The sequence below is a fragment of the Solanum tuberosum genome, unplaced genomic scaffold (genome assembly GCF_000226075.1).
Source record: "Solanum tuberosum cultivar DM 1-3 516 R44 unplaced genomic scaffold, SolTub_3.0 scf00062, whole genome shotgun sequence".
In the NCBI taxonomy this organism is placed as follows: Eukaryota; Viridiplantae; Streptophyta; class Magnoliopsida; order Solanales; family Solanaceae; genus Solanum; species Solanum tuberosum.
In genome coordinates, this window is record NW_006238987.1 from 1,296,639 (window position 1) to 1,308,444 (window position 11,806).

Below are 11,806 nucleotides of genomic sequence, written 5' to 3' on the forward strand. Positions count from 1 at the left end.
TTTCGTGAAATGAGAATATTATATTACTTCCGTCTTAATTTATGTGGCCTCGTTTGATTTGACATAACAAAATTTAAGATTTTTAAAAAAAAGATTGTGGTCTGAAACAATCTAAAATATCGGTGTGATTATAAATTTCATCAAGGGTATATGAGGAATTTTAAAGTTAAATTATTTTATTTGTAGTAATGTGATATTCTTTTTAATTAGAAGATTAATATCACATCAATTGAGACATAGAGAGTTCTCTATCCACATTTGTTTGTCCACTATACTGAAAATAGATATCAATTTTACTTGTTCAGTTTAAAAATCACGATTTAATTTACCACACATACTTATCTTACCCTTATCATTCAATACATTAGTTCTTTGATATTTAGATAACTTATAATTAATAGAGGTGATATAAAAAATATTTTTTTTTTAAATTTATTATTTTTACCAAGTGTATTGAATATGAATAAGTAAATATGAACGTAGGGGAGTATAATACGATAGAAAAAAAGAAAAGAAATGAAATGATGAATGGCATAATGGATTGTGGAAGCCAGACACAAACAATAATGTAATGGATTATCTAATAAAAATGATTAGTAATGTAATAATTAATGTTTAGATACGTCCAAATTACAGAATAATATAGTGCTACTATACAACCTGTGAGGGCATGGAAGCTACTTAAAGGTAGTTTTAGTTTATGAATAGAGGAGCCATGTTCTGAAACTTTTTCGAAAAGGGAAATTATTAATTAAGATGCAAAAAGAGATATACTTAAATTAATTGGATTAGTTAGTACTTATATAAATTAGTTGTATGATAATGACAACCTGTTCGGTTGTAGGTGTGCACCTTAATCTTAATCTGAATGCTTTGCCTTGATTGTCGGAACTAAACAACCATTTTTGAACTATCTATCATTAATTTTTAAAATAAATAATTTCAGAACCCCTAATCTCAAAAATACAAGCAAACAACTTATTTTGATGTGATGGATTAGTAGCCTAGTTGGTGTACTCTGGAACATTAATGAAATGTTGATTTTCATGTAATAATCAAATATATAAATTTTATTTTGTTTATATTAGTTCAATTGACTTGTGATGCATATATAGTACAAAATATATATATAGTGAACACTAAACACTACTGACCAATATTAACTCTTTAACCTTTTTTTTTATACTGCATATACCTTTTCTCTAGAGGAAAAAATGACGACATTTGGAAAAGTTAAATTTGTATTAAAGACATTAATTTATCCGAGACATATGAAAAGATTTTGAAATAAAATGAAAGAAGAAATCATTAGTAGTTGTATTGGCACATCAAGTTATATAATTCTCTCCTGGTTCATTAAGTGAATTGGTTTTATCAAAATAAGTAAATTATTTAAAGTTTTAATTATTTTATTTTATTACCTTACATTTAATGTGATTAAGTACTACCTTTACATTTTCTGGTAAACTAATTTAAAAATAATTAAAAAAAGTAATAATCGAAAGATATCTTTATTTTATGTCATTAAATAATTATTTTCTTAAAAGAAATATGTCATAATTCAACAACTCACTTATATGAATTAGAGAGAATATCATTCAGTATAAATTGACAAATAACATCCACATTTTTTACTCGTAATTAAAACTACTCAAAATATGGTAATGTTATTATTATTAATGAGATGAAGCAAATTCAGAATCCAAAAACAATAAAGACACCCTAAAAGAATGTTAATCAGTATCATCTCATTGAGAAATTAATTTCTCCGTCAAGTTAAACTATTATCATTCTTTTTGAAATGAAACGAGTAAGGACGAAATATATTTTTGGCGAGTGCCGAGAGGAAGAGAGAGAGAGAATCTGGGTAGCACATGGGTGTTAAAAAAGAGAGAGATAAAGAGCCCCGCGTTCCCCGGTAGAGCTGAAAGGGCACTGAGTGAGTAAGTGCTGCCAATCACGTGACTTTTTCTCCTTCCATACCAACATCCTTCTGCTCCCTCCCATCCTCTTTATTTTTTTGTACTTTGCCCCTCACTACTCAGTACTCACTCCTACAACTAAATATCAAATCAAATTACAGTAATGTAGATTGATTAGTATTTACTTTACTTGGGATCTGTGCACTAATCATACTCATTACAATAGTTAATCACTTACGGGGTCAACGCCCTCCCAACTCTTAATTGTATTTTTGTGTGTGAATTAATGAGAGAGGCCACTCACGTGATTTCTTTCATATCAATTCTGTACTTCTCTCTCTCTCTTTGTTGAGATCTGTAAATCTAAAATCCCCATCTTTTTCACTTGTCAACAGAAAAAGAAGAGCTTAAATACTGCTTACCCCACTCAAGTTCAAAGAGTGACAGAGATACTACTCTGTTTTTACTTCTGTTGTAAAAACAAGTGCATTTTTGGTTGAAATTTTAAGATTATCCAAAATAAAAGACTACACGGTTAATTAAAAGTATTGGAGTGTGTTAATGCCAAGTTCATTTTTTGTGGATATTTCGTAAACTTAAAAGTTTTTGAAAGTATGTTAAACATGTACAAAGTAGGGAAAAACTTCAAGTTTAAGTTTTCCCGAGAAACATTTTTGTTGTGATAGACTTATAGTTGGTGCTAGCTACAGGCACTCTTCTTCTTACCTTCCAATTGCCTCTCTATATATATATATTTATAATCAGAGGTTTCGATTTTAAAGATTTTGCATTTCTCTTTCACTTAATATGATCTTGAATAATCGAGATTTCAAAATGAACATCAAATCAAACCTAGGAAGATTTTTTTTTAAAAATAACAGAGAGGTGCTGATTAGACTTTGTCCAAGTTGCATGCTTTTGTTCTTGGTTTCAAAAGATAAAAATGTTACTTAAAAATTAGAATTATAATAAATTAACTTGTCAGAGATTTACGTGTCTGAGACAATAAATTTAAAAAATTATAGCGCAGTGTATAATAATTATTTTTTTGAATCGATTAAGAAGTGGAAGTTACTCATCAAATAATCTTTAAGATGTGATGTGGAGGAGCCATTTTTTTTCGAAAAAATGGGATAGATTAATGCATCACTATTTGTTTAACTGGAACATGGAGTAGTACTTTTCCCTAATATATATATTTTTTTTGTTTATTTATACTAAGAGATTTAGTCGCTAAATTAATTAATACTATTACTCGGGATCGCCAAAAATATAAAAAATTCAATCTACTAGATTATCAAAATTAAAATTCCATGACACCTTGATCCGACACACAGGAGAGTAAACGGTCACTTGCTTAAAAAACCGTTAACCAATGACCCAAACACCGTTAATCCGCCGTAACGACGTTACGTTACATTAACGGCGTTTAAACTTAAACGGAGTTGGCACGTCGAAAACGAAAATGAAGAACCGCTGCCTTTAAAAGTTAAAACTCCTCTCACTAAAGCCCTTTCATAGAGAAAAGTAGAGAGAGAGAGATTTCTCTGATCTATGAGACCCATTTTCTGTTTCTTTTTCTGGGTGTTGATGTATATTGAAGCAATTGAGAAGACGGTAAAATACTTATATACATATTATAAGTGAATTGGGTTTTTGTTAGACAAGACGACGAGGGCCTACCAGCAATATCTTTCAAAAGTCACTGTTTGGATCACTTCCTTCTTACGTTTGGGAATTGTGAGAACTATTGCTTTCATTTCTTTCGGAAGAATTCTCATCTGAATTATGCATTATTCATCGTTAAATCTCATCTAAAGTAAGTATTTTCCTTCCTTCTCGATTTCTCCTTTCTTACGTATATTTTCAGCTGAATTCTGCGTAATTCAGCTGAATTATGATGATTTGTTGACCACCTGTTTCTTACCGGAACTTATTTTTGAAGCTGAATTTACTACAACAAGGAGAAAGTGAATTTTCGTTGGAGGCGAGTAATTTGAAGTTAGTTTTACAGAAGATTTGCTTGCTTGCCCACTGTTAATGCGCCTCCAATTTTCGTTGGAGGCGGATCTGCACCGTAAAGAGATTTGGATTCAGAATTTTCCAGATTTACGCAACGACTTAATTAGCGAAATTCGGTTGAATTGTGTGTAATTACTTGATCTGGCGAACACACAATTCAAGTGTGGGGATGGAGCTGCCTCAGCCCAGACCTTTTGGAACAGAAGGTAACAGTACTTTTCAGGTTCACTTTTTCAAAATTAGAAAATAAATAGTAGTAGTAGTAGAAAATTCAGAATTTAGATTTCCGGTATACGTGATTGTTGCAGGGAGGAAGACGACGCATGACTTCCTTTCTCTGTATTCACCTGTTCAACAAGATCCAAGACCTCCCCAAGGTAAATTTTTCACGCATGCAGGATTTTTTTTTTTCGGATTAAAGAATAAATAAATCCTTTTGTCGTTTAGATTTATTATTTCAACGAGATAAATTAAAAGTATCTTTTCCTTTTGCCTTTTTGATTTATTTATGAGATTTTTTTTTCTCTATAATTTTAATTTGAGGAAGTTGTGTTTGGGATGCATGTGTTATTATTATTGATTTTGGAGAAGATGCAGCCCTTTATTTTAAATTTTTTAAAAAAGATTCTTAAATGAGAAATTATTTAATATTTTAACATTTAAATATACACTTAAATTGAGAGTTGATTAGATTAGATTTAAGTTATCTATACCTAAATTGTGAGCTAATAGGTTATAGCTGGTTACTTATCATTATCAATAATAATTACGTCTAATCAGATTTAGGAGATCTGAATATATTTTTGCAATCTCAATGCAAAGAACGCAAGCCGGCTCTTTCCACTCTTTGAATTTGAAATTTGAACGTAGTTAAAATTTGAATTTGTGTTTGAACATATATTTTACTTGAAAAAAATCTGTACATTATATTTTTAAAATGTCATAACCAAACAGATATTTAAAAGTGTTTTTTTCGAAAATCTATAGTCAAATGTTAGCTTATTCTTTTCATATATTAAAATTTTGATCTAGAGATCCTCTAATCTTCATATTCTTTTTTTGGGTGGGGGTCCAAGAAGGTTATGGTAAGGACAAACCTTCCACATGTAAGATGTAAATTTTTGGGTTGGTTTCTCTCTTCTCTCCTCTCTTTTATTTTTTTTAATAAAAAAGAAGAAAGAAAAAATCTGGGTTTTTTGTTTTTATTTAAAGTAAAAGAACTCATGGGGATCTGGAAACAGTAGAAAAAAATGTGTTGTGATGTTTAAGTATTGTTTGGATAGAAGGGGAAAAAAAACAGTCACACCCACGAGTGTCGAAATAAATACACCCGTGACTCTTGAATGCGTATGAAGATGTGGCTCATCTTCTTCCAGTGGGCCATCTACTTAGGCTGAGATAGGCTCAACATTACTCAATCTGGATAAAGGTTGGGCCTTGGGCTAATTTTGGTTCCGTACACCATTTTTGGGCATATGGCAGTTCTCTGTGGACAGAGTTTGGGACCCAAAAATTGGTACTATCACTTAATAATTTTTGGAAAATTTATCAAAAGATTTAGATGGGAATTTAATTTGTTCTCAAACTTGATTCAACTATGTGTAAAATATGCAAATACTATTTTCTCCCAAAAAGAGTTTATTAACTTCCTTTTTAATTCGTACAGTACCCTGGTCCCCTTCTTTCCCTACATATCAATCTTATTGCACTAACTTATTACTATGTTAGATTCTTTTTCATACTTTTGGATTTTGTAGGTTGGACTTCATGATAAGTTGAAAAAGACAGTAAAATGTAGCAAACAGAATTTACTTATGAAATACTGAACTGTAGCTTCCACAAAGTATGTGATGTTTTGATGAAATTTTGAAGTATGTAACACGTTAGGATCAGAGAAAAGAAATATTTGTCAAACATTGGTACTGTTGGATGGAGCTAGCGGTGGAAGATTACACTATTTATACGTGGTTAAAATTATATTTTATGTATACATAGTAAATGTGGAACCTCTTTCAGTTAGTTCATCTGTTTATTGCTTTATATTTTGAACCCCAAATGAAAATACTAGCCCTGCCGCCAGATTCTTCATATTTTGAACCTCTAATGAAAAGTCAAGCCCTGCCGCCAGATAATTATGTCCTCAATTGCCTGCCTTGCATGTATGTTATTAGTCCTTTCTCAATGGCTGTTGTGCATACTAAAGCAGGTGGATACCTAAAGACTCATGACTTCTTGCAACCACTGGAGCAAGCAGAGAAGACATTAATGAAGGAAGAAACCAAAGTTGAAGTAGCAACTATGGAGAAAACTCCGCCACCAGTAGCTGCTACTCCTTCAGGGGAGCATATTCTTCCTGGTGGCATAGGCACCTTCAGTATTTCTTATTTGCACCAAAGGATACCAAAGCCAGAGGCAAGCTTGTTCTCTGTAGCACAAGCAAGTAGTACCGACAAAAATGATGAAAATTCAAACTGCAGTTCTTACACAGGGAGTGGTTTCACACTGTGGGATGAATCTGCAGTCAAGAAGGGAAAGACAGGGAAGGAGAATTCTGGGGGTGATCAACACGTCCTAAGAGGTAAATTTTTACTTCCTACTTCCATATTTGACTTGGCACATTCCTTACGAAGTAGTAAATAAAATGGTAACTTTACTATATCACTGCTAGTTTATAAGTCTACAATGATGTATTACTCCCAGAGTCACGGTTAATATAAATGCATGACATGCACATGCTTCACATAAGAAATTTTCAGTCTTCTGTAAAATGGGTTCTTGAACGAGACTTTTCTTCCATCCCGTATGCCTTGCTTACCAAGAGATTTATTATGACTGTATACTTCAGTTTTCAAGAATTACATGAAACAAGTAGAAAGAAAATACTAATAGAGAAGCCTAAGTTAATTTGATTTCTGACCGGGAACATAGATAGAATGTGGCCAGCCTGTGATATTCACGGGTAGTGTTTGTTGATCTAGCGCTATCTATGAATAGTTAACTCTGAACATTTCAACTCCAATTAAAACTTCCTATTTGCTTGGCAGAAGCAGGTGTGAACACTGGAGGAGTTCAACCAACGACATCATTAGAATGGCAGTCACAATCATCTTCAAATCATAAGCACAACACTACTGCCTTAAGTTCGCTCTCATCTGCTCAGTCAGTGACTCTTTTGCTCCCAATCATATGAATTCCCCCTTCTCTACCTTGATACAGTACATTTATTTGCAGTTACTAACTGTATGATCACATTGCAGCCAATCATCGCCCCTTAAGAGCCAAAGTTTCTTACATATGATAACATCAGCAAAGAATGCACAAGATGACGATGATGATGATGATGAAGATTTTGTGATTAAGAAAGAACCACAGTCGCACCCCAGAGGTTTGTCTTGTGTAAGTCTGATTGTTTCCACTCATTGTCTACATGCAGTTGTCGTTTTGTAACATCCAGATAGCTCCTTTACAGGTAGTTTATCTGTAAAGGTTGATGGAAAAGGCAACGATCAAAAACCAAACACCCCACGTTCAAAGCATTCAGCAACAGAGCAACGGAGAAGAAGCAAGATCAATGACAGGCATGTCTACGACATAGTTGATAGCTTAATTATAGAAATATTCTTGATATAGAATCCTTATCTTAATTAGAATATTATGTCTAGGGCAGGACGGTGCATGCTAGACGGACTTGTGTGTTTTCCAATTTTGTTCTATTCTCTCCTCTTTGAAGGATATCAAGCAGCCTTCTCTGCATAGAAAGGAGTTTGCTTGAATGTTCTGTTCTGTTACAGATTCCTATACAGTTTTATGTTTTCATCCCTTCAAAACGTTGATTATCAACAACTACTTTGATTGACTTTTGGACAAAATAAAGTGATATCTAGTTAAACATCTAAATATTCTTTTAATTTTCAGATTTCAGATGTTGAGGGGAATCATCCCTAACAGTGATCAGAAAAGAGATAAAGCGTCTTTCTTACTGGAGGTACTTGAATTGAACATTTTGTTTTAGTCTTCTCTTTATCAATAGAGATATGTATAATAAAAATTTAAATATTGCTTGCAGGTTATTGAATATATTCATTTTCTACAAGAGAAAGTGCACAAGTATGAGGAATCATACCAAGGCTGGGACAATGAACCTCCGAAGTTGCAATTGGTAATCCATTTCTTGTTTTTCTCAATGTTCCTCTCCTTTCTTAGGTCATAGCTATGTTGTGCTCAAGCATTTATCAACAATTGGCTCACCTTAAGGTATTAAGAACTGAGGAATATGAAATTTATATTAAGGATGCAGTCAGTCTATGTGGAAGGTTGTCGACACCACATGTATAATTAAGACGCCAAGTTGGTGAAATGAAATTGAAGTCTTCACATGCTCGTGTATTTCCATGATCATCTTTTCCGAGTATATCACGATATGAAAAGTCTTGGGGTCTGAATTGGATGCTGTTATACTGCAATAACATTCAAACTTAACACTTTAATGCCAACAACATATTTCCTTTTAATCTGTATATTAGCTTAAATCTAGATACCTATATTCTTAGTACATTCATTAGCACACTTTTTTAACTGACCTTCATTCTGTAACAGAGCAAGTGCCATAGGACGAGTCATGGTGTTAGCAATCTTCCTCAACGCATTATCAATGGATCCGCTGCTGCACTGACGTATGCCGGAAAGTTTGATGAGAGCATAATGGGGATTTCTTCTGCTAATCCTATCAATGTGCAAAAACTGGAACCAAACATAAGCAGCCCAAGTTTAAAGGAAAACCGTCAGCAGCCTGGTTTAACAAATAAGCCGACAACACTTCCTATGCACCCAAATACATTTTCGTTTTCTGGGACTAGTAGCACTGCAGCGCTATATTCATCAAAGCTGACAGCTGATACTGATAAGTTGGAGCCAAAGTCTCAGTCTCAATTTTCACTTAGCAGATCACATATGACTGATTATGCTATTCCAAATGCTAATCCAGAAAGGCAGGAGCTGCCTATAGAAAGTGGTACCATCAGCATCTCTAGTGCCTATTCTCAAGGGTAAAGATTCTATTAGTGCTTAAAAGATTCTGAAATTTATCTTTTAAAAAGCAACGCTCATGTACTACTTCCACATGCATATCTATAGATGTGGTTGCAACAAATTAGTCATTCATAAACCTGGTGATAGAGAAAGAGGTCATGTACTTCACTTTAGACTCTTGAGTAAATTGTACAATATATGTCTTGAGTCTTACAGAGTGAATGAACATCCATCTTTAGTCATCGTGACATTGTCTGTTGACTGTTGAGATAGTCTATCGTAGAAAATTCTGTTGTTTGTTGCATCCCTATGTTATACACAGTTTTGCACTCTGATCAAATCTCCCTCTTCCTAAGTAGACATTCTTTATGCTTTCTTCTTCTGAATATACCAGTGGCATGATTTGCGTCTATTTTGGTACTTGCCAGGCTATTGAACACCTTGACACAAGCGCTGCATAGTTCTGGAGTAGATTTGACCCAAGCCAATATCTCTGTGCAAATTGATCTTGGAAAGAGAGCAAATGGGAGAGTAAATTCATCAGCTTCAACTATTAAGGTACATAGCCCTTGTTACTTTCCAGTAACTTTATATAGTTCTAGATGTTAAGTTATCACTCTCAAAGTTAACATATGGGTTGGAGCCTTAAGTAATTAACTATCACAAAATTCCAACAGGCTGATGATGTTACACCAAGCAATCAACCAATTCCAAAATCTAGAGTTACAACCACAAGGGAGGAGCCTGATCATGCCTTCAAAAGGCGGAAAACAAGCTAATGATAATTTGAAACACTAGTGGTTTTTTTTTTCTTTTTCCATTGTTTAAATTTAATTGTTTTCCTCTTTGCCTTCCCATTCTCAACCAATATTGATGTCCACACCTGGTACAGAAATCTCCCAAATGAGAGATCACAAGCCACTGTATATGTAATGAACTAGTATTATTTTTCTGCCCCTTTGAATTGTTGGGCTACACAAATTTACGTGACTAGAGTGTGATATTTTATTACTTGTAGTAAACTACTGTATTAACTTATTATTAAGGCTTTCCATGCTGATGAGGAGAAGCTGCTGCTTCTATTCATTTTCATGTGAAGGCTCAAGGACATTGTTCTAGTCTATTTTGTTATAGACATGATGAATTGCTAAAAAGAAAAGAAAACTTGATAGGTTCCTGAGAAGGTTGGAATTTTACAGGTCAAAGATTTGGGAATGAAATTTGAATCCCTTTCTCCTTATAATACTGAAAACGTAACACTCTTGCTGAATATTTTTATTTTATGTATTGTAAAATGAATCTTAAACAAGCCCTCTAAAATCACTATCAGCATCTAAGATTAGATCTTGGGGAGTAGTGGAAGAGGAACAACCAACCAATAGATTAACCTAACAGGAGGTTAGGCGGCCGGAACACATTCATCAATCTATCATACAATACAAAAAAAAGAGGAACAATTCTTAACCGGAACACATAAAATTGCATGTATTGTCCCTCAAATGGGGTGGTCTTTATCTCTTTCACAAACAAATTTATGTCTCGTGGGGAATAAATTCTTTAGAAACTAAAGTTATGTCCGTGCATTAACTTGAGGATATTATGATGCGAAACTATAAATTTCTACTACGCAAAAATTATCTTTTCGGAAGGACATAAATTAAAGCCCAGCACAAAATAGGAGCAAAAGTGCAAATGACCCAACACATAAAATTCAAATTCTCTTCCCCTCTCTCTTTCCTCTCCCACTCCCCCTCTCTTCTCAAAATTCTTGTAACATGTCGTTACGAATCGTAATCAACAAACTATAGTTAAGAGCCTAATTATGTTTCTATTAATTGATGTTTCTGAAAATTCCTCGTTTCTCATTTCCTTGAGCTGCCTATCGAACAAATATTGGGCTTTTATCTTAAGAGCTCTGCTATACTTTGGGCCTATCGAACAAAATCGACTAAGCGGCCTACTAAACAAAATTTCAAATGGGCTTCCAATCATCATTGCTAATTAGTCCAGTCAAATTTCACAATTAGCATTTTCAGTCCCTATAATTTAAAAAATAGCCACAATCCTGGTAAAAAGGAAATCCATTTTTGAAGTTGAAACTCTAGGACACTAGCTATAATTCAAAAACAAGATCAAAATTGGAAGAATCAATTGATATCGTCGAAAGCCGTGATGCGAGTTTGTAGACAATTATAATGCTACATGGGCCTTGTTATTATTTGCATTTTCTATGGTTATTTGACTTGAACAATTTTTTATTTTTTATTTTTTTTAAAAAGGTAAAGGAACAATATTGTCAATTTGTCACCTTCAATTCATCTAATCAAATAGTCGATCGTAGAGTTTTGACGCCAAAAGGGGTTTTGGATTGTCTCTTTATTTCGCCAACAAACAAGTCATCCTTTGACGATTTCTTATTTCTATCCCTATGTTGAACATTTCTTTTTGGGGAAGTTAATAATGAGTGTTTTACTTTAGGGCATCTTACATAAATCCCACTAATTTAGATCCTAATTATTATAAATCCCAATAGTTTGTAATATTACTTTTTATACCATATTTTGACCTCGAGATACATGTATCATTAAGGGCAGAGATACAAGTATCCAACAGTTTTTAAAGCTAAGATAAATAATTTATCAATTTGAATTAAAGGGGTGTAACTTATTTCCTTTATTAAAGGATTGATTGTTGACTAATTAACAACCCAACAGATTTACAGGATCTTGAGTATTAACTCTAACAAGTTTTCCTAAAATAACGAAATCATAAACCCAAATAATTTTGTTATTGTACTCTTCATCTTCTTCATCGGTTCCTTCCTTTGTATCCGC

General features: G+C 33.3%; 1 protein-coding gene across 2 annotated transcripts; it reads left to right on the top strand.

The window, feature by feature from the left end:
* The first annotated feature begins 3,437 nt into the window (after positions 1-3,437).
* On the top strand, positions 3,438-10,010 carry LOC102579730 (transcription factor BIM1). 2 transcript variants are annotated; one of them, XM_006345028.2, is made up of 12 exons: positions 3,438-3,741; positions 3,868-4,150; positions 4,253-4,321; positions 6,148-6,522; positions 6,989-7,103; positions 7,202-7,329; positions 7,414-7,522; positions 7,860-7,929; positions 8,011-8,103; positions 8,541-8,989; positions 9,401-9,530; positions 9,650-10,010. In XM_006345028.2, exons 2-12 carry the CDS (start codon positions 4,114-4,116, stop codon positions 9,749-9,751), a joined length of 1,677 nt encoding a protein of 558 aa, XP_006345090.1. In that variant the 5' UTR covers positions 3,438-3,741; positions 3,868-4,113; the 3' UTR covers positions 9,752-10,010. The 2 variants fall into 2 exon arrangements, with proteins under 2 accessions (XP_006345090.1, XP_006345091.1); XM_006345029.2 differs by having other exon boundaries at positions 6,151-6,522.
* Positions 10,011-11,806: the final 1,796 nt, after the last annotated feature.